Here is a 22,296-nt window from a genome sequence, read left to right on the forward strand (position 1 = left end):
GATACCTCAAAGCGCATGTTTGTAATTTTTAAACTTTATCTCGTACATATGTGCAAACATCTTATATGTATGTGAAAGTATCCCGTTTGTATGTCTAAACATCTCATACCCCTGTCCACGACTAAAAGTATCCTGTATATTTTCTTACAGTGCACAAAGATATTTTCATGGGACATAGTCCTTTTATATGAGATAAGGGTTATTCAATAATTTACTTTACTGTGTGGTTCAGAGATTCTGTAGTTCTAGTTGTCAAAAAGCTCTATGGGCTGCACAGTCAAAAAAAACATTGTTTCCTTGAAAAGGATACTCTGCTAGATTTGTATGTAAAACAGGTAGTATATTATTTTAATGAAGAACAAACCTTTATAAAAGTGTCAGTGAAGAACAACAGTACCTTTTTGTAATTAATAATAACAAAACCAACTCCATCCCTGTTTGCTTAATAATTAAAAATACCCTCTACAATTTACTTCAACAGCTTTCAAAAGAAAATTGTTAACCTTTATGAAATGTGACTTAATTTGGCACATAGCAGAGAAAGTGTGCTCACATATAACAAAGGTTACATGTACCAGTAACAGAAAATATATGGAATGGAAGCAAACTTTACTGCCATTTTCACACTGTGAACATTTATTTTATGTGCGACACCTGGACTCACCTCCTTCTCTCTTGTGCAAGTCTGTGACACACTTCAAATTATAATGGGAGTTTTAAACATCTGCTAAACATAAATGTGTGGAGGAATGACCAATGAAAATGATTTGTGAATGTATGTCAACAACAACAAGGAGCTTGCCTAGGCCACATGTTGAAGTGAGATGGTCTAGGGCAAGATGGCGCATTCTGTAGACAGATCTCTGCCAAACATAAAATCTTGCTATTATAATATCATTCTTTTTCATTCATGAGCCTTCTTCTTTTGCAACCTCTCAAGCAGATTGTGAAGTCACAATCAAAACAGTTGAATCGTACATTTTGATGTTGATTATGGCAAGATATTCCCAAAGATCTTTGGGTTTTATTCTATGGATGTTGGAAATTTCTATGAGCATGTTTCAGTCAGCACATGAACTCTTTTAAACACGACTAGTGATCATGAATTTACTTTACATTTACTTCAAATTTCCTTGTATCCCCTCAGAATAATATTACATGTAAGGATATATGGGAGCTCTGTTTATCTTGTCACGATGGCTAGATTAAGGGTGAAGATCAGGTCTGTCATATTTGAGCAAAGGTGGGCCCTTCAAGCAAATGTGTAATGATTTTCCATATTCACCTGCTAGAAGTTCAAATTAGTTCTGGAGATAATTAAAATAGAGCCTAATTTTTTTTTACTAATGTTCATCTTGAATAAATACTGACTTTTGTTCTCTGAATAACTGTAATGTGCAGTATTATTGTTTTGACTAAGTCATCTTAATCTAGCAATTTCATTAGAATGGAAATCAAATTTCGATATTCATAAATGTTAAAAGAAACAAAACAAACGTATCAGGAAATCATGTAATTCTCTCACTAAGTCCTAAAATTATACTCTGCCCTTAATCTATTTATTACAGTGTCAATGTAATGTCAGTGTCAATTGCCAGGGTTTGTGCCTGCCCAGCACCGCTTAATGTAAATGAAGTGGACTGAGCTGGTATAAAAAATATATAACAATAAATGATATACATTTCATACAGAGCAACTCTACTGTAGACATCTACAGTTGGAATACACAATATTACCATACACATATTATAGGAAGTTATTCACAGCAGGACATATGCTAAAAAGCACTCCTCCCAGCTCTCATACTGTACACTTTACAATGGCATGAAGTCAAGTCTCCCACACCCTCCTGCCCTTTAGCCTTTAACTGCCATATTACTTTTTTTTTTTTTTTTAGCATCTGCACAGTGATTCATAACTGAATTTCTCAATGACCAACTCTACATGTCACAGTATTCAAACACCATTTCAAGAATGACAAACACACAAAGCAACTGTTTTCCCGTTAGCCTGATGCATTTAGCGTATTTTAATGTCCACATCGCAATGGCATGAAGTCAGGTCTCCCACACCCTCCTGCCCTTTAGCCTTTAACTACCATATTACTTTTTTTTTTTTTTTTTGTTAAACTTTTGCTTCCATACTGGCTTCACATTTTAGCATTTGCACAGTGATTCATAACTGAATTTCTCAATGACCAACTCAACATGTCACAGTATTCAAACACCATTTCAAGAATGACAAACACACAAAGCAACTGTCTTCCCGTTAGCCTGATGCATTTAGCGTATTTTAAGTCACAACAAAATAAATATATAAATAAAAATGGTCATGTTCATCCTTCCCAGTGCATAAAGCTAAACTGTTTTTTATCATTTCTTGATCCTGATTTATTTTCTGGAGTATAACTTTTTGTTTTTTTGGCCTCTTAATAAAGCTCACACCTCAATGCACTACTCTGTCCATTGTACATTTACATAAAAACATTTATCTAGTTGTTAGTGAGATTATCCCTTCCATTTAAACTGAGTTGTTCTAGTTTGTTGGCTATTTGACTATGTCAGACATCATTCTAAATTATTCTACTTCTCCACTATTGACTCACACAATTATATGATAACTAGAGACGTTAAAGCCAGGAAATTAGGTAAACATTTTATACAAATAATTGGATGTGTGTAAATGTTTAACAGAAATCTGAACAGATTAATGTCAAATTATAGCAAACTCAAAACAATCAGATTTAATGCTTCTTTCATTTTTGGCAAATTCTGCTAAGCATTGGAAGGTCATGTGGACTGCACTGTATCTCTAGAATGTCTGCTACCATGACACAATGGCTCCACAATTTATATCCTCTTACATGTTTATGTAGGTAGATGGTGCTTAATGGTTAGCAGCTGGGGATTCAGATGTGCAGCATGCATTGCTTTGTTCACTACTGAAATGTCTCTCACTTATTCCTGTTTTTGCCCTCTCCCAGTATGCTCGCATACTCTCTCTCGCTCTGTGCTAGGGCAGACATGAAGTAGATTATAAAGTAGCTTGTCACACACAGTTATCTCTGCCGGTTTCTGTTTTTGACCCTTTCAAATCAACATGTGCAAAGAAGGGTAAAGTAAAAAGAGAGAGTTGAACAGTGAACTGGGAAGACTTAATTAAGCTAGATAAGACCTATTTATGAAACACAGAGCGCATCAGTTCTTAGTTTACATGCATGGGCATTTACCTTCCATACAGAAAATGTCAAGAAGTGACCTATGTAAGGAAGGACTGCCCTTACAAATATTAAACATTTCATTGCTGAGGGATTCTGCATACTCTGAACTTGGGGTGCACTCCTGTGGATCACTACAACACTTTTAAAACAGCTGTGGTCACATTAAGGCATTAAAAAAAACATCAAGCTTAAAGTCAGAAAGCCAAAACCATGTCACCACTATAGTAGGAACATAAAGAAAAAAGTGTAAGAGCATAAACCCATCGATATAAACAACGTTTTAAAAACTCACATAAGTTTATTTTATGAAAACTAAAATACTGAACAATATATCACTCTGTTCACTACCAGCCTACCAACAAATCTGTAAGCAGAATAAACAGCCCATCTGCACGTAATAGTTAAAACAACAAGAGCTCACAAACATCAACAAATGTTATAAATAATGATAAAACACTGCTTAAGGAATACACCGCGAAAGCTCTGACTCATCTTTTAGTATGAACACTAAAGTATGCTGCACATAACTACTTTCAAACATCAGAATCAACTCACTCTCATCTTTTACTGTAGCAAAGTCTGAGTGAGCCTTCTAAATACAACAGCAATTGATGAGAATATATTATTACTCATCTACCTAATAAATTATTTTTTTTTCTTACCTCAAAAACTTCATGCACAAGTCCTACCCCTGTCAATGCTACTACGAGAGAATAAAAGATGTACTATAGCAGACATCTCTTTACCTTGTGTTCATCACTTCCAGCTCAGCAGATAATTTTCCCACCATACTTACAACTTTCCTAGATTGAAGAATTACAATCCTACCGATACATCTACCCTAGACAACTTGTAGTTCCTCTGTTTTGCCTCCAAACTAGCTTTCCACATGATACACTAAACCTACGACCAATTAAATTAAAATTAAATTTAATTGAAGTTGAAAATAAATTTCTCTTACTGCAAGTGTTTCCCAGCTTCCTGCTACAATTTACCATTCAAGGTGCCCACATGATACTATGAGCTGCATGACATTCACATGTCTGTGTTGTACAACTTCTTTTAAACAATCATGTCATTCCTGTTATTAACAAGGACATAAACCTAAATCTGGAACAAAACTGTTCAAAGAAACATTTTAATTAAATACACTTGCATTAGAAAACAACCAGAATGTCCCTTGTTGTAACCACATGAATTTACTAAACTCTCCATTGGTTCTTCTAAAATTGTTTGCTTGGCCTTGTTCATTATAATTTTTATTTGCATTTACACATAGAATAAAAATGCTTCTACTCTTCCTTTGCCACCGGGGATGTATCTTTGCTGTAGGACAGAACACAGTTACTAGTAAATTTATCCAGTAAGCACTGAAGAACTTTTAATATGGGGTGATAGACAAATTTTGGCTTCTGCAGTCTTGTTAATAATTCATTAAAGTGTACCCTGTCGGAGACAAATTTAAAAAGTTTCAAGTTATTTCAGGGCTCAAAATTCTGGGAAGAGGCATTGTCCTCAGTGTTGTAACAATAACCCCCCTCCCACCAAGGTGAACATTTTGGGGTCCAAAGTAGTCTATTGTCCCTTTCTGGCAAAGTGGGATAGGAGTTTAAACTTGTACTGAGATTGGAACAAGGATGCAGAATTGTATAAAGAACAAACACACACATAGGTGCTGCCCTGACCTGCATGTTTGAACATTCATTGACCATTATGTATTAGATTTCATTTACTTTAGGGAGGGAGGGACATTCTATTTAAAATAATTATTATTATTTTTTTTTTTTAAATTTCACCCAAACTAAATTGCATTTTTATAGTGACTGTGTGTAGGGTGTTTTACAATACATTGTAAATGACACAAGTGACTACCCTTATCTTAAATTAATTGTACATTCAACTTCGGTTGATAAATAATAAAATGAACCAATTATACAAACAATCAGGCTGGCAATTACTTTTAATTTTAAGTATGTATGCTCAAATAAAAGAAGGAGTGAAAGAAAAACAGAAGATGTCAAAGGAAAAATAACCCAGTTACAGAATGAGCATTGTACAGCTGTTGGCCAAAAGAGGAAGTCCAGCAAGATAGTTCAGTAATAGCAAGGTTGAGTTTGAGGAGTTTGCACCCTTAGCTTAACACAATGAACAAAAGTAGACACCAAGGCAAATGGCACAGATTGATGAAAGGCTTTTACACTAGGAATTTTACAGCTGGATTTGCTAAATATTATTGGAATGTACAAAGTATTTGTGTATACTGCATGGAGATACTTTGTGCTGGGACATCAGCGTCAACAACAAGGTCCAATGAAGATAATAAAAGTGCAAAGAAAAAAAAAAAAAGCATACTTTAATAAAAAAAAATGGTTATTTTTAAATAAAAATTTACAGCAATGAGAAGCAAAGTGCAAAGGACCCAGTGCATTATACATTATGTATTGAAAACCTTTCCCCACCTTAGTTGGAAAACCAGAACAGTTTTTTGAATGGAAAAAGGGATCAAGAGGCCAAAGCAAAAAATCTTCCCATACAAAATGATGTGGTTAAAATAGTGAATCACATTAAAGCATATGCAGCCAATTCCTCTTTGTTTGAACAACTTTATGAAGATATGAATGAAGAGTACAAGTGTCTGCCTCTGCATTCTTAAGTTCGTTGCTATCAAAAGGTGCTGCCCTGACCTTCTTGTTTAAACTACAAAAAACAAATCTACAGTGGAAGTTCATTTTAGTGATTGGACTTCGTTATCAAAACTGGCATATGTTTGTGACATGTTTAGCTCACTGAACGAGCTTAACATTTAATTTGGGGAAAATGGTAAGTATTGTATTTTCAAATTGGCAGAAAAATATTTTAACTTAAAGCTAAGTTAGAACTGTGGAGAAAACGAGAGGACAAGAATCTGACATATTTTTAACATTGCCTCAGTTTTTGGAGGACAATGAAAATACAGCTGTGGCCAAGTTAGTGCATGACCACCTTGCAGCACTTTCTAAAGAATTGCTGATTAAACAATTAGGCCAAGTAGAGATAAAAGGACTTTGTTGGAAAATTGCTTACATAGGTGTCCTCAGAACTGAACTTAAATACCCTTAGACTAGAGGCATGATAAGTAAAGGTTGCATAGTACAATTGTTACAAGAAATAGAAGTATACTTAGCAACTATGTTCACTCATGTACTCATTATGGAAACTTAAGTGACACAGCTATGTTGTTGTGTGACTTCTCTATTAGAGATTACCTTTTTCACTTATATTTTGGGGGAAAAAAAAAAATCAGAAACTTATGACTGTTGGGTTACAATTTACACAATACCAGACAGAGACTTGGCCAGCAAAATCCATTGCATTCTTATAGCACAACTAGACATAAATAAAACTACAAACTTTACTATTTAAGTCAAGAGATTATCCTTTCAATTCACCCCAACAAGCCTGCTAATCCTATCCATCCAATTTCTCCAAAATAACAATTATTCTGCTTGTCTGGATACACTTGTTAGAAGAAATACGCAATTTAATCTGATTTTACAACAGAGTGTAAAATGTCAAAAAACAATGAAAAAAGTGTAAACTAACAATTCTGTACTATAAAGTAGCCAAAATTGAGCATTCTTAAAAAATGCTTTATCTGACTGTCATTTTCTTTCTGTGTCTTTTTTAGCAATGCTTTATTCTACCATAAGGGCGAGAGTATAGTTATATTTATATTACATGCTACATAATATATTACAAAACATTCATGTTTTAAGGTGTTTTGTGTGTTTTTTTAATATTCAGTTTCTGCTTAAATCAAGAATGCATTGAACATCAGCTGAATGTTAGGGAAACATTCTGAAAAAGACCCTTGTCTATCTATAAGCTAAGTGTTCAAATGTAAAACTATCATTTGTTGAAATGCTCCGCATAATTATGTTCTTTCTTTTTAGCACAAAGCTTCTAGGAACTGTCACTCTACTGACCCTTTTAAGCTGCTGTTGTAATTGCTCCCTCATGGACTCTGGACAGTTATCAAGTTGAGTCTTCTGCTCAGAATAAAGCTCCTGTAGTTTCTCTAGCTTTTCCCTTTCAGCATCAAGTTTAGTCTTTTCCTAGAAAAAGCAAAGTACAAAACAAGAGAGAAAAACAAATGTTTACCATTAGCGCAAGCACAAGCAGTAGCATTAGTTTTAGCTTGTTCTAGGTTTAGTTGGTAAAAGTCCAAGATGCAATGAAGGCAAAGTAAAATTAATATAAAAATAAAATGGGATTTTGACACAAATGTGAAAGTATTATTTAATGTATTTTTCCTTGAACTGTTTTGTTGGAATTAATTTGTATTTTTAGTTAATCTTTAAGGCAAAAAAAAATCTAAACAGCAAAAGTAATTAAAAGTCATAAATTCAAAGCACAAAAAGTGTGCAATTTCCAAACTTCTGAATATTAATGTAAGAATGTCCAGTATATAACATGTGAAACAAGTGTTAAGTGAAAGGAAAATATGGGTGTATTCTATTTACTTATAATAAAATGGTAATTTGGTGTTCAAAAGTTTCATATATATTTTTACATTCAACTATGATTCTGTGATCTTTGTGGATTTAGGCTTACAGGAATTATTCAAATTAAACCTACATCATTGCTTACATTTATGTTTAATGTAGGCTGACACAAAATAGAATCTCCAACAAAAACTCCAAATATGTCTTTAAATGTTAGAAATTTATTTTAAATAAATAATTAAATAAGCCGATTAAACTACTGTAAAATTATTTTAAAAGTATATTATCCTGGTTTAGGTAGATAGACCTGTGTGCATAACATCGCAATATGTTTCTCAAGGCCAATTTACTATTAAGTCTGTAAGTATATCTGACCTCCAGATATGAAGCTGACACTAGCATACTGCATTAAAACAGTAGTAAATGTAGAAAAATGCAGATTTGCAATATGCTATATGCATTTTTCAAACTATTAAGACTATAAATCAATCTATTTATTTTGAGGGTTAGGCAGTTTAAATAATAAATAAAAATAATTAACTGAAGAATTTAAAGTTAATTATTTTACAAGAGCAATTAGTACATTTACAAAAGCAGATTAAGATTATGCTACAAGCAATGGTAAATATTCCCATTATGCACACAACCAGGAGGCACATAAGCAGCACAGAAGGTAAAGAAGCATGCATGCCAATGGACCTTTGTTCATGACAAAAGAAAAAGGACTGCAGAAAGAGTAATTCAGAAAATGTTCATAGTAAAAACTAAACTCCACACATGAGAACAAAAGATCTGAACAAAACAAGTTGATCATACAGTACAAAAACCCACATAAACTGCTTGAAAATGCTAACTAAGACTAATAAGGCTGACTGCCATTATGTTTTAGCTGTGACCACATAACAGTGATAGAACATCTTCACAATACTGAATTGATCCCCGTGTTGTCTTAAAAGACTGAAATCAAATGTTTTTAGATTGTGGCTAAATCACTGAGGATTTAAAACTGTTTTAGCCTCTTACCTCACATTGGTTTGTATGTATAAAGACTTTATACTTTGATCTAATTATTTTTATTAACTGATCCAGTTAGTAAGCCTTATGATTATTGAACTTCTGTGCAGATTAAAACATTTCCCATTTGTAAATGACTTTGAATAAAAGCATATGATAACAAAATAAATGTAAATTAATATATTGCATAATTAAAATGGATTGCATGAGTCAGAGAGCACAAAAGAAAAAAATGCAACACACAGCTGAATAAAAAGAGACAAGATAACCACTGGGACTTGTTAACAGGGGTTTGGTTTCTTGGCTGGATTCTTCCTTTAATTTTCTTTTGCCTGTCACCTAAATTACACTTTTCAGCTATAATTACTAACAAAGGCTTGATTCATCACTTATGTTCTGAATATAACCCCATGCTTGAAGCATCTCATGCCTAGAGGGATTATTGTCTGTTACTGACTGTAACAGAGTACTTCACATGAGGCAACACATGATCAACAATTAGTGTGAAGACACTACCTGAATAAATCACTGTTTTGGGTGATTCATAGTTAAGCAACATGAAAAAAGAACAGAAATGAAGGAAAATTCAACCTTCTTGTTATTTTCTCCCACCACCAATCTGGGATCCTGAGTTGGTTCGTCATGTGGGGGGAGCAGCAATGCACTGTATCAGTGTGTGCTCCTAACCTAACTAACTGCAGAATTTTTTTGCATTTTGTGCTGTATTAGCTTAAGAACTTTTACTTTGTAACAGAATTAAATGCAAATGAGACAAACCATACATGCTGGGAATACAATTACAATATAATATTTACTACAAAAATATTCTAATGGCAGCAAAGATGTGATAAAATAAATACATTATGCCACATAAAGCAAGCAATGTTGTTAAACTCTGCACTACATTATAGAATTGTATATAGCATATTACACACATATACATGTATAATTAAATTTTCTTTAAACTCTGACTTAATGCCACCATTAAGAAGGCACTACTTTCTCCACTGAAGTATAACATATAAATCATTTGAACAAACCACAATTCAGGTATGTGGCATATATTTATAAAATCTTTTGAAGAAGGTTCAGTTTTCTTAAGATTGTGATAGTAACTCTCCACCTTATTGGTTCAGAGATAAAAATGCAAATCACATCCAATTTGTGTATACAGCATAAGCACCACTAACCTTTGCAAATAACCTTGATCGAAAACATGCATTCTTTTTATTAAAAAGTGACAGTTACAATTCAGTTGACATGTCACTAAAATATCAGGTAGCCAAAAATTTAAGACATGCATGTCTTCACAATTATACCATCTATATTTCAAATCAAGTAGTCCAACTCTGGATGGAACTATACTTGGAAAGGTTGCTAGTTCATCACAATGCTCCTTCACTGCACACTTACTCTTATTCATTCTGGGCAATTTGAATTTCCAATGCGCTTAATAAGTACAGGTTTGAGATGCAGATGGAAAACAGGAGTGCCCAGAAGCAAATTCATTTAGACCCAGTGAAAAGTCCACTCCATCAGTGAATTGGACCAGGACATGAATCTTTTCCCTTGGAACTGTGAAGTACCAGCCATACTTTATGGTCATAATTCAGAAAAGAGAAAAAAGGCAATTTATTTCCTTTCACAGGAATTGTACAAGAACAAGTAAGTTCATTTGTAGCTGTTTTTTTAATTGTTTAAAGACAATTTTTAATATGGAAATATGGCTAGTGCTAAGGTGTAGACACATTGGCAGGTAACTGCAAGCTGATCTGGCTGGTCTATTTATAAGCATGTGCACATCCTATAACACACTGATGTCCCCTACAGGGCTGCTTCCTGCTTTAAACCTAAAGCAACTTGGATAGTCTCTGCTTCAGTCTAACTGGATTATGGATGTACAGTAGGTACAGCAAATCTCAGGAACTACTGGGTGAGGGAAGTAATCCAAAACACATTTCATTTTTAAGGCAGCAAATTCATTGTGAAAATAAGAAGTCACATAAACTACAACTGCAAATAAATATAAGCTAAATAACTAGTTTAGCAATTAATTTCAGCACCCACTTATCCAGCTAGGGTCACAGAGGGACTGAAACTAGTCCAACAGAGAACATACAAACACATTCACATGCACAGGTATATTAAGATTTATTAGCCCACATGGACAAGAAAAAAAGGCATATTAGACCAGAAGTGGACCAGTGCTATTGAGTTATAAGGCAGCAATGCTACTTGTGTCAGCCTGCCAAACATATTGCCAATTTTTAAAAATGCAAAAAAAAGAAACAAACATTATATATGATAAAAAAAGCTTTATTGCTTATATTTGTTGGGTATTGAGTATCAAGGATATACTATGCACAAACTCTACAATTTCAGCTTGACTTGAATCCTATGCACCAAAAATCTGGAATGCTTTACCAGTAGAAATATACAAAGCTAATACTATGGGGTATAAAAAAAACACACACACACTTTCATTTTTTTTTTTTTTAAGTCGCTTTTATTTGCAGCTGTTCTTATAGATAATATGCACTGCAGTATCAAATATTGTACTGTAGATCTGCAAACATTACTAACCTCTACTTCCCTTTTTTTCTTTCCTGGCTTTCAGCAGTGGCACCTTGCCTTGTTCAAAGTACTCAGCAGCCGCCTATGATGTCAGATCTATGGACGGTCCAGCTTGTGTATAATATTCTAGAGCAGTGCATGAAACAGTAATGAACTATTTTATCAAGATTCTGTTCAACAGAATGTCCAGTGGAGACTGGATGGTCTTTTTGCCTTGATACCCCCTACAGGTTTATTTCCTCTAACATCTTGCCAGCTGGAGTTTTTATTTTCTCACACTTCATGGTCATCTGACCATAATATTGGACTCATCATTATAATCATTACAAAGTTAAAAAAATAAGTGTAGTAATTTAATTTATACTTAAGGAATCTACCATTTCTATGCTTACTTGCTCATCTGTATTACAAGTCTGTATTTATTTTATTTTTATTGTTTTTTGTATTTCATTTTATTTATTTATTTTTAGCTGTTCTTAGTTTTCTTTAACTTCTTGTCAAGCACTTCGAGCTACATGTTTCATGTGAAAACATGTTATAGAAATTAACGTCCCTATTGTTACACTAAATACAGTATATCCTATTTTAGAGGCTTGTTCATTTGGGAGGGATATTTTTTATTGGAAATTATAATCCAGTAAATGGGATGTGGTCTTATCTCATCAACAGTACATTGTAACTCTTTTGTTACATCTCAATGCCTGAGGTATATAACTTTTCTTTTTTGTTTAACCGTGTTACAGCCAGTCATATTTCAACAAAACAAATTGCAATTGATTAACCTCCTTCTCTTTAGTGAGGCACATCAAAGAAAAATATAACTCAATAAATTTGAATACCCTGTTTCATGGCAACCGCATATTTTTCTTGACTTCAGACTGGTGTCTTCTCAAGGATAAAACATAGCACATCTGGAGTCAGTCAGCTAACAATATCTTGGTTTGTGTAACAGTAGGTAAGTTTTTTTTCTACATGAGCTCAAAACACTGCTCTTTCCTATTGTACAGAAGATTTTTTCTTCTTCGATGAGAACAGAAGCTGTCCAACTAAAATCCATAAATCGAACGTTTTCGTAAGAATTGCAAAGAAACTAGATATTGACCAAACAATTCTACAACACTGATCAGAAACTTTCGATTCTAGTCGAGAAATTCCAATTTTGAATATTTAAACTGTGAAATATTCTTGAAATTAGATTTGAACATAAAGACCCTAGCTGGTGATGTGCCAGAATACTTATTATTTATTACAAAATGCTTGTAAATCATACACCAGACTCTTTCATTCCTGTAAATCTGTGAAAATGAAAATAAACTCAAAAAAATTTGATGTTGATGTAGCCATAAAATTTTGTATCAGGATCTCTACAACTGCTGCCATCAATCATGTTACCATTGGACAGATAAACAAAAACTGTTTTGTTCTTATAAGAGAGAACAAAATGTCTCATGTACTAGTGAAGGAACTTTATTTACGATGTGTGTTAAAAATAAATAAATATAAAAAACGAGTAACCAAAAATACAGAATACATATTTTTCAAAAATATAAAGGGAAAGTACTGCATAACTACATGATACATATTAAATGCCTTGACATAGTGTGTTCCATAAATGGCACCCTATTAGAAAAAGGGTAAGTGGTTTCTAGCAGGAGGGGATTCAAACCTCTACTGAACTGGAAATCTCAGAACCAAGACCTAAAGCCAGCATTCAGCTGGACATGGTGCAAGTCACAGTATACATACACTTGGATAGTTCATTAAATGCATCGTTAAGTACAACTCTATAGTGTGCCTTATTTAAATTCGATGCTCTTTGGTAAACTGTAATAAAAGCATGGAATTCAAAATATGAAACCTTAACAAATAAAAAATATGAAGTACAGTATAAAAACAAATACAAAAACAAGGAAAAAGTAAAATGGTAGTGTTTTCAAACAAAAAATTAAACACTAAGGATGCTTTCACTCATTTCAGCATTACTGTTATGCCATACTATGCCAGATCTCAAAGAGATCAATCATTATTAGCTTCATAATTTCCAATCCCTACAATTTTCTGCAGGCAAGAGTGGAGTTTAATACAGCTAACTCACTAGTCAACAACCAATCAGACAGATAGACTAAAATATCCAAGAAAGTACACTAAGTTAAAATTAAACAACACAAATAAAATGGTTTTATGCAGTATCTTTAAAAAAATAATTAGGAATAGAGAGTGCCACAATTTAGTAATTTGGCTAAACATAGTAAGTCAATAGTAACTTAACTACCACATAAGACTGCATCTCATATAGTGCTGTCTAAGCTTAAATATCACAATAAGACACATTTGGGTCAATTCATGTAAAATCAAAAGAGGCCCCTCAACTAACCATCTCCGATTTGCTTCACACTTCATAGAAATAATGTTGTTGGGCTCAACAAATATTGTGCAAAATTGTACGCTTGTATCTCCATTAGTTTCTGAGATATGGAGACTTTAACAACGAGGGTGTAAGTCTACAGTATTTTAACTTTAAACAAGTGCTACTAAAAAATGACAATGTTCCATAAGTCATAACTTTTGAACTGTTAATGCTAGATGTATAATATTTTCAGTGATTGTTCTGTAGTATTATATGTCTTTGACATCTAAAGTAGTTGGTCTATAGTTGCATATTTGCCAATTTATAGTTTTCTGAAAAATGCATAAAAATGTAGTTCATGCTGTAGTGGAACTTTGGCCCTCTATGTCTCTAGACTAAATTACATCACATATTTCAAATTTTGAGTACATACTACTCTTCTTTAGCAACTAGGTGGCTAATAAATAATCTGAAAGTGCCTCAGTGCAAGTAGATGTGTTCCCTGAACTGGATAATTGGTGCTGAAATAGATAAATTATTTATTAGCATACATTTACTTTGAGTAATAGTTTATGTGATTTCTTATGTTCATAATGAATCTGCTATCTTGAAAATGGAACACACTTTGTGTTAAACATTAATAATACCCCAGTCTACATCTTGCCTGAAGAAGGAGCCTGAGTTACCTCGAAAGCTTGCACATTGTAATCTTTCTAGTTAGCCAATAAAAAGTGTCATTTTGCTTAACTTCTCACCACATCCATAATGGCTAACACGGTACAGCACCCTACTGTAATACCCCACAGAAACATGCAAGCAAAATAAAAAAGAAAACAAAGAGGAGGATCAAGACCACATTTATGGCTACAGTCATACATTCTAAAGGAGACTCAGGTACAAAACTCTGAAAAGAAGGTGAAGTACATAAACATAAATATGGAAATAAGCCAAATGAAATGAAAAACCCAATCATGAATGTTACAAAATATTAAATATTATAATATGTTTAGAAAATCTCTCCTGCTGCACTTGTAGGTGTTTATATATATATATAGTATATTTTTCCTATTCATTTGTATCCCCTTACTAGTTAACTCCCTTGTAGTGAATTGAAAGGTTGGGAAAATTAAAAAGGAACAAATATAAAAAGTGATACATTCTAAACTGATAATGATGAGAACAGCCCACCACACTTTATACAGTACATTTCATGAAGCTTATGGAAATATTATTTTGAAAGACCAAAGGTTTTTTTTTTTTGGAAATGTGAAGAGGCACTTTTATTGACACAGCCACAAATTATGCTATCACAAAAGTGAGACATTTGCTTAAAGCACTAATTAAGTAAGGAAAGGCTGAGAGAGAGAATGAGCAAATAGATAAACTAACGCAGAGCTGTACTTGTGTATATTAAGAACACAGATGGCCTGGGTGATTAACTTTCAAAAAAGATCCTCCCCATTCCTGCTCTTCAAATTGAAGCCATCTGCACAGGGCAGGATCATGTACATTCAAACCCTATGATTCAATGTCAGATAGCTGGCAGAGTTAACTAGACACGCCGGAAGATCTTTACTTAGAAATTATGAGTGCTGTTTATCCCATACCCAGCTCCATCTAATATTTTGCTACTTACTAAATGTTTAGTACTAACAAAAAAAATGCCTAAAAGTAACACGTTGTAAACACATCTGAACTCAATTATGCTCAGCGTTTTCATTCTCTATGCACAAACGAGAGAGGGCAGAGACCTAGACATCTTCATTTTGCCTTAGACCAAGGGTCCTCTGTATAACACCTTATAATAAACACTTTATCAATACTTTGTTAATTTGAACCTTAAACCAAGAATACAGTAACTGGATAACCTTCCTATATTTTTGCAGCCACTAAAATAAGGTGTCACCTTTGTTTCATTTATTTGTACCAGCAAAACAAACCCTTGCAAAACAAAAGTAAAACATATTGTACTTTATTTCATTAATATAACATCAATGTAAACATATAAATAAAAATAAAGTTTACCAAACAGCTGAGATCTGAATTGATAGTATATTCTATGTGCCAGCTTATTACTCATGCTAGATGGTCCACTGAATTTACAAGTTAATGCCACTTTTTCCTATCTGATTATAATCCCAGATGTGTATTCCCCAGCCAGCTGGGCCAAGCCAAAAGTGTTTCCTTATAGTCTTAGCCTAACAGTGTTAGAGAAAACCAATTCTTTATCTTAAATACAGACTATATTCCTATATGATTGTTTTTATACATTATTTCCATTTTAACTTGTTCTTTTGACATTTTGCTACATTGCTGTTGTAAATTCGCTATACCAAAATGAGAACTTAAACATACAAGCAGATGTCTTTTAATAACACACCTTGACAGTTCAGCTCAAGTTCACTTAGAAATATGCAAAGTGAACAGCAAATCTGATGGATGATACACAGTAAGCACAAATACATTCTGATAAAATTCAGTGCTACATTTTGTTAAACCCATGTCAACAATAGATTTGCTTTTGTTTGTCTTTATACTTCAAATAAAAGTTGAAATTCATTGTATAAATAAATGCATGCAATGCTTAAAATCTAAATAAAAATGTCCATTACCAGGAACACTGCATGCAAACTAAGTGTCAGCAAAAATCAGACATGAAAGCCTCTTAAATACTGATAAAAGCCATACACATTCAGACAGACCGCTGTCATGCAGAGGATATTCAGTATTTAGACAATGTAGACTTTTCATTTTATACAGCAAACAACAACTTGCTCTTATCAGGGCCAGATTAACCCAATCGGGTGTCTCTAGGCTATGACATCTGTTTGCCCTCTAACCCCACCCCATTTGGTAAAACAGCACAAAAGTGTGTGTGTGTGGGATAACATAACAGAATTAAAAAAAAAAAACACACACTATATAATGTCACACAAATTTCAAGACATTCAAATATGGAAGAATATGACAGTTTGTCTCAGAGGAACTTGTCTCAAATTGGCCAGATAGAATAGCCGTTCTTTAAATTATTTTTTTTCTCTTGTTTCTCTTTGCAACATGAATGTCATGACTGGTAATCCTCCTTTATACCCTATGTCAATGTGTATACATCTGCTCTTTATATATAAAATCCTAAGCCTAAAAGTGCAACGATTTTGTGAAACGATTTTATGTGACGTTTTATGTCAAGTTTTAAATTGGGCTTATTTTAAAACCTACATATATATGTTTGGTATCATTCTTTTCAGAGTTTATCTAACTTTAATGTGATGTTAGATTTTCAGATTCTTATTCCGGATTTTAAATTATAAATGAAAAAAAAAAATATCGTGTCCTGCAAGATTAGACTTTGTGCCAACAGATTTAACCATGTCCAGGACCGGAAATTAAAGACAAAGAGTAGATGACAAAAACAGCTGCTGTACAGGCTTTTAAATGTTCGAATCGCCGTGCGAGATGCAGATCATGCGGCACAACAGCAGCAAGCTAGCAGCTGATCAAGGAAAGAGGAGGTAAAAAAAAAAACACTATTTGTTTCACATTGCATCACCGTTTAAGAGGTAGTTTCGGAGGTGCAACTGTGTCTCATTGGGGTGCGTTCAGCCCCCCTCTTCACAACACAAGCGGTAGAGACGTGAAGAGGGTGGCGAGTAGCACTGGCCACGAGGGTTGGCGAGCAAAGCGAGCAGGGGGTAAGCCCCCTAGTTGTTAAATAAAAACAAAAGAATTAAGAAAATGGAAAAAAAATGTACTGAGCACCTTCACTAAACAGGTAAATACAGAACTGTATGTTCACTTGATCATTGGCAATTCAACCATTATTTCTGTACCTTGTTGGAAGAGGCTAGAGTCTTTACTGGATACAAAAGTCAAAAGGAAGGAAACAATAGTGCAAGGGACATCACCCCATTGCATGAAGCACACACACTCTTGTATTCTCTGTCTCTCAGACACAATCTCACAACAGGGAAAGAAGTGGTATATGAAAAGTACAATGACTGATGTACAGTACTGTACAGCTGAACAAAAACCACAAGCAAAAAAGTCACTAAAATATTGTGTGAAGCCTCAGCAATATCAGTTCTAGATCTTTTGGGATTGTAGAATGCTAATCAGTTATACAGTAAAGTGATGGACTATTAATAATAGGATAAGTGGCATTCTGTCCCACAAAAATGAAGAAAAACTTCTACATTTCTTCAATACATATGTATTGCTCATTTGGCAGCAGGTGTGGGATCCATTTACCTCAATTCATGGTCTGGATTTGGAACTGCTAGTATTCTAGGACTAATCCATAGGTCATAAATTTGCATAGATTAAGTGCACAGGAAGCATTTCTTTTCCTTTAAAGCTTAAGAAAGAATTTTTACAAAGACAAAAGTGGCTAACTTTAACAGCTGTTTCTATGTATCACAAGCTGCATAAATTCACCTTAAATCACAACAAAAAGGACCTTTCAGAACATCTACATTACTAAATGAAGGTTGTATATATGCACGGATGCCAGAGGCCAGAAGCAAGCCGTGCACAATACAACCATCGCCCGAACGCGCACACCACCGAATATACAACCTTCGTTTAGTGATGCAGATCTCCAAGCCGGGATCCGCCACCATGGTCACTTCAGCACATGAATCCGCTGCTGTCACCATCAGGGAACTAGGTGGCGCCGAAAGCGCACGCACACAGCGCCTCAGCACCCCAGAGTCAAACCCAGCAGCTTCCCAGAGTCAGTAGGTGGCACCCAAACAACACAACCTGTAAAGTAAACTTGAGGTAAAGCGTGCACGCCAACAAGTTGCCATTGGTGACATATTTAAACTTGAGGTAGTAGAGACTGCTGACAGTGCCAGCAGTCAGTGTTCTCCACTCCAAAGTGCCAGCAGCTAGTCAACTACACAGTGCCAGCAGTCAGTGTGCTCTAATCCACTGTGCCAGCAGTCAGTGTAGCAGCTGTCAGTGTGGCTTATTTGAATCACATTAGGGTAATTCAGTGTTAAAACTAAGTTCAATTATGATTTCTAACAGCAAACGACTTCTAGCTAACGACACAGCCACAGAAAAACAAAAACGAGCCCACATGGATAAAAACAATGAACGAAGGCGCCTACAGCGTGCTTCTGAAACACCAGAAGCCGAAGAGTCACGGCTCCAAAAAGAAAGAGCTCAGGTATCGGATAGGCATGTAAATGAGACAACTGAACAAAGAGAGAAGCATTTGGAAGGCTTGTGCAATTGTTCATCATAAAGAATATCAGAGGAAACTCCAAGGACAAACCATGGACAAAGTAGGGATTTACCTACTGTATCTGATCCGGTATTTGGACACGGGCAACTTTAAGTTGCCTTTTCAAGAGTCCGGCATTCGTGTCATGTTAAAGTGAACATTTTAACTACTCCATACCAGGGACAGCTGATTCAAGGACAGGAAACAATCTTTACCAAAAATGTTGTTTATAAGGAAATTTTTGATTAGCTATTTTGAATTTATCATTTTATGAATTTCCAATTTACTTCATTCAAACCTTTGCACTCCGGTATTTTTTTTACTTATGAGTGCAGCAACTCAAAGACATTTTGGACTTAAATAATATAACAATTAAATTTCAGTTTTAGTTTTAATAAATTGGTTAATTTTAGTACAAATACATTTATTTAATTAAATAAAAACTTTCCCAAGACGCTCCCACCCTCCATGATTTTTCATCCCTACAAAGATCGGAGTGAACAGAAAGTGATTGCCATTCTTAGATTTTCGATTCTTTACAGAATCGGGGGTTTACTGGTAATAAAAAAGATGTACATCTTACCTTGGATTTTTCTGAAATAACATTAGTCTCAAGCTCAGCTATCTTCCCATTCAGTTGGTCCAAAACTTCTTTTTCATGTTGCAGCTGTGTCATTTCTGAATCATGTTCTCCATCCAACAATGCACGCTCCATATCAAGCTGTAAAATAAAAAAATTAATCTTCATAATCAGTCACCAAATTACAGAAAGTTCTTTAGCAATACATCTGAATACACTGACAGAAACAGGATACATTATATCTATCCTGTTTTTTAAACTTTCAAATAGATGCCGATTCTCAGTGCAAACGCATATGTATTGTATAAAAAGATAACATCTCAATTCTAGTGTTGGAAAAATGATAACTGCATTCATTTGAAATGAGTACAATGCATGTGTCAGTGAAGAATGTCTTACATTTAAATATAGAGACTTCTGAATTGGTATGTAATGACAGTATTATTGTGCGCAAAGAGTTATAAGTCATTAAGCATGAAATCTTAAAGCAGAGGGAGGTTATCTCTGATATTTGTGGCTTTCCCTTTTTACTGTCTTTTGTGTATGCACTCTGTGTTTTTTTTTTTTTCCCAACATAACTGGCTTCCAGTGGCGTGATTGTTACTAGTGTCCAAAAAAAGAAAAAAAAAAAGCTGACTAGAAGGGATAAGCAAGCAAAATTGCCAGAGAGCAGGGTATGACTTCATCAGGAGTCTCAGAGGAAAAGTAATACTAGCAGTCAAATGACACACCAAGTAAAAAGTAGGGGCCAACCAGTGAGCAAGTAAGTCTTGGCGTGTGCTGTTAAGTACCTGTAAGTACCATGGAAGTCATTTTCCTTTGTGCACTAGAAACACTGTATGGCTGGAAAAAATGTAAGTGGACAAGATTAACTCAAAGTCCAACATGTGGCAGCAAAGTGATCCCTCTACTGACTTGTAGGACTAAGAAACTGCTTTGGAGATGTGATCTTCTAAGGATCACTCATTGACATCAGGGACTGTTGCAGGCAAACATATATAGGAGACCATTCACTGTCTGACCTGACTCAAATCTTTAGTAATTTGCTTAGGTGATTATTTTGAAGGATTATTGCAAACACTGGTAGAGGTTACTGTTAGGGAACACATGTGCATGTTAGAGATAAGAAATTGCTTCTGCTAAGTTTTTTTGACAAAATATTTAAATAAAAATCTATTTGAATTTTCTTTATTTGTGTTAGCATACTTAAGCTTGCTAAAAATGATCCAAGGCAAGGTTCCAACTCTTTGCTTACTGATGTACATTATATTTAGGCTTATTTTGCATTATATTGTCTTTCTCTTACAGAAAACCTTGAGGCAGTCATGTGAATAACAATCACAAAATAATGTAAAAGTAATTGTTAAACAAACAAAAACAAAATACAACTTGTTAGCAGAGATGAACAATTTATAGACAGGAAACAAAAATACACAGAGCTTCCCAGTAGGTCCACCCTATTTAAAAATAACAAGCGTCTACAATACAGTATGTTCATTTTTTTTTTTTTATATACAATGTGACATTTCCCTTTAAATATTTATATAAATTGTGTACACTAAAACCTCTTACCTAAAGCATTGATTTTTTTTCCTCTGCACAGGTTTCCTGGGATTGCAGGAAATGCATAAAAAAATCATACCAGCATAAATATTTTCAGGATATGAATGAACTAAAAACAAATGACTACTAATATAAACTCAAGTTTATTTTAAGTACAGCTACAAAAATTAATCCAAAAATAAGGGGGAATACCATAACAGATACAAAACTGAAATATGGTGGATATTATAATTTTTTCATACTTTTTCTTAAATAGGTCTTAAATTAACATAATTTATTAGCTGTCAGAAAACCTCCCACTCTCTTCCTCCCAGTTGTCTGCTTAAACTTCCTCAAATTTTCCTATAGTTGAGTCTGTAATCTAATATACAAAACAGTGCAGTTTCCAAATTGAAAAACCACACCAACGTTTGGTGCACCACCAGATATCTAATTACCTATAAACACTGACAACATGTTTACACATCATTATATTTTCAATAGTTTTTCCACTTTAGTAATAGACTCTACCTCCCTCAACAAAAAAAAGAAAACCAATTGTAACATTTACAGTTCTTTCTATGTATTTCCAGTAGCTACATAAATTGTCAGCTACAACAATGTGTACAAACATATCCAAATCATACATTTTAGCTTGCTCCATTAGAACAAAACAAGAAATAAAAACATGGACAATGCATGATGATGATGAATCTGCCTTACCATAACCTTAACCTGCAATTTTAACGTGAAACAATAATTACAATTTTCATCCTTATACTTCAGCTCTTACATTGCTCAGTACTATTTTTGGTCACCTAATCCAGTGGTTCTCAATTTCAGTCCGTAGGGTCTTCTGTGGCTGCAGGTTTTCTTCCTACCTTTTTTTTTTTTAAATTGGATTCCTACCTTAATTAAATAAGCTGTTATTTCCCAGATTCTTTGCTTTTTTATTGATGTAAAAAATACAAACAGGTTATGCAATGTCATATTTTACTGAAAGAAGTAGGGATGTATACAGTATGTTTTAGAGGAGTAAGAATTACTTTTTTTTTTTAACGTTTTAATTATTTAGAATTATTCAGAGTCATTTGCACTGGTGTCTTCTCTGCTTATCATTAATTGCCAGTATTCAGAATCAGTTAAGAAAGCAAACTCCCCAGAAAAAGTGAATTAAAAAAAAGCAGCATTAAAAGATACATAAAAAATAATGTATTAATTTCCTTTAAATGTAAACCTGATACTACTGTACTTTTCTGAAGGCAAAATAAAAGGTAAAGGAAAATCAGTTAATTAAACAATCAG

At 34.0% G+C, this 22,296-nt stretch overlaps 1 protein-coding gene across 1 annotated transcript in view; it reads right to left on the reverse strand.

Annotated features, from left to right (window-relative positions):
• Positions 1-22,296, reverse strand: part of phldb2b (pleckstrin homology-like domain, family B, member 2b) — a 299,785-nt gene that overhangs the window by 104,193 nt on the left and 173,296 nt on the right. Inside the window, exons 9-10 of the mRNA XM_039745516.1 lie at positions 19,453-19,590; positions 7,186-7,314 (exon numbers count right to left, since the gene is read on the reverse strand). Of these exons, the coding sequence (XP_039601450.1) occupies positions 7,186-7,314; positions 19,453-19,590 (267 nt within the window). The remainder of the gene's footprint in view (positions 1-7,185; positions 7,315-19,452; positions 19,591-22,296) is intronic.

The sequence above is a fragment of the Polypterus senegalus genome, chromosome 2 (assembly GCF_016835505.1).
Source record: "Polypterus senegalus isolate Bchr_013 chromosome 2, ASM1683550v1, whole genome shotgun sequence".
NCBI lineage: Eukaryota > Metazoa > Chordata > Cladistia > Polypteriformes > Polypteridae > Polypterus > Polypterus senegalus.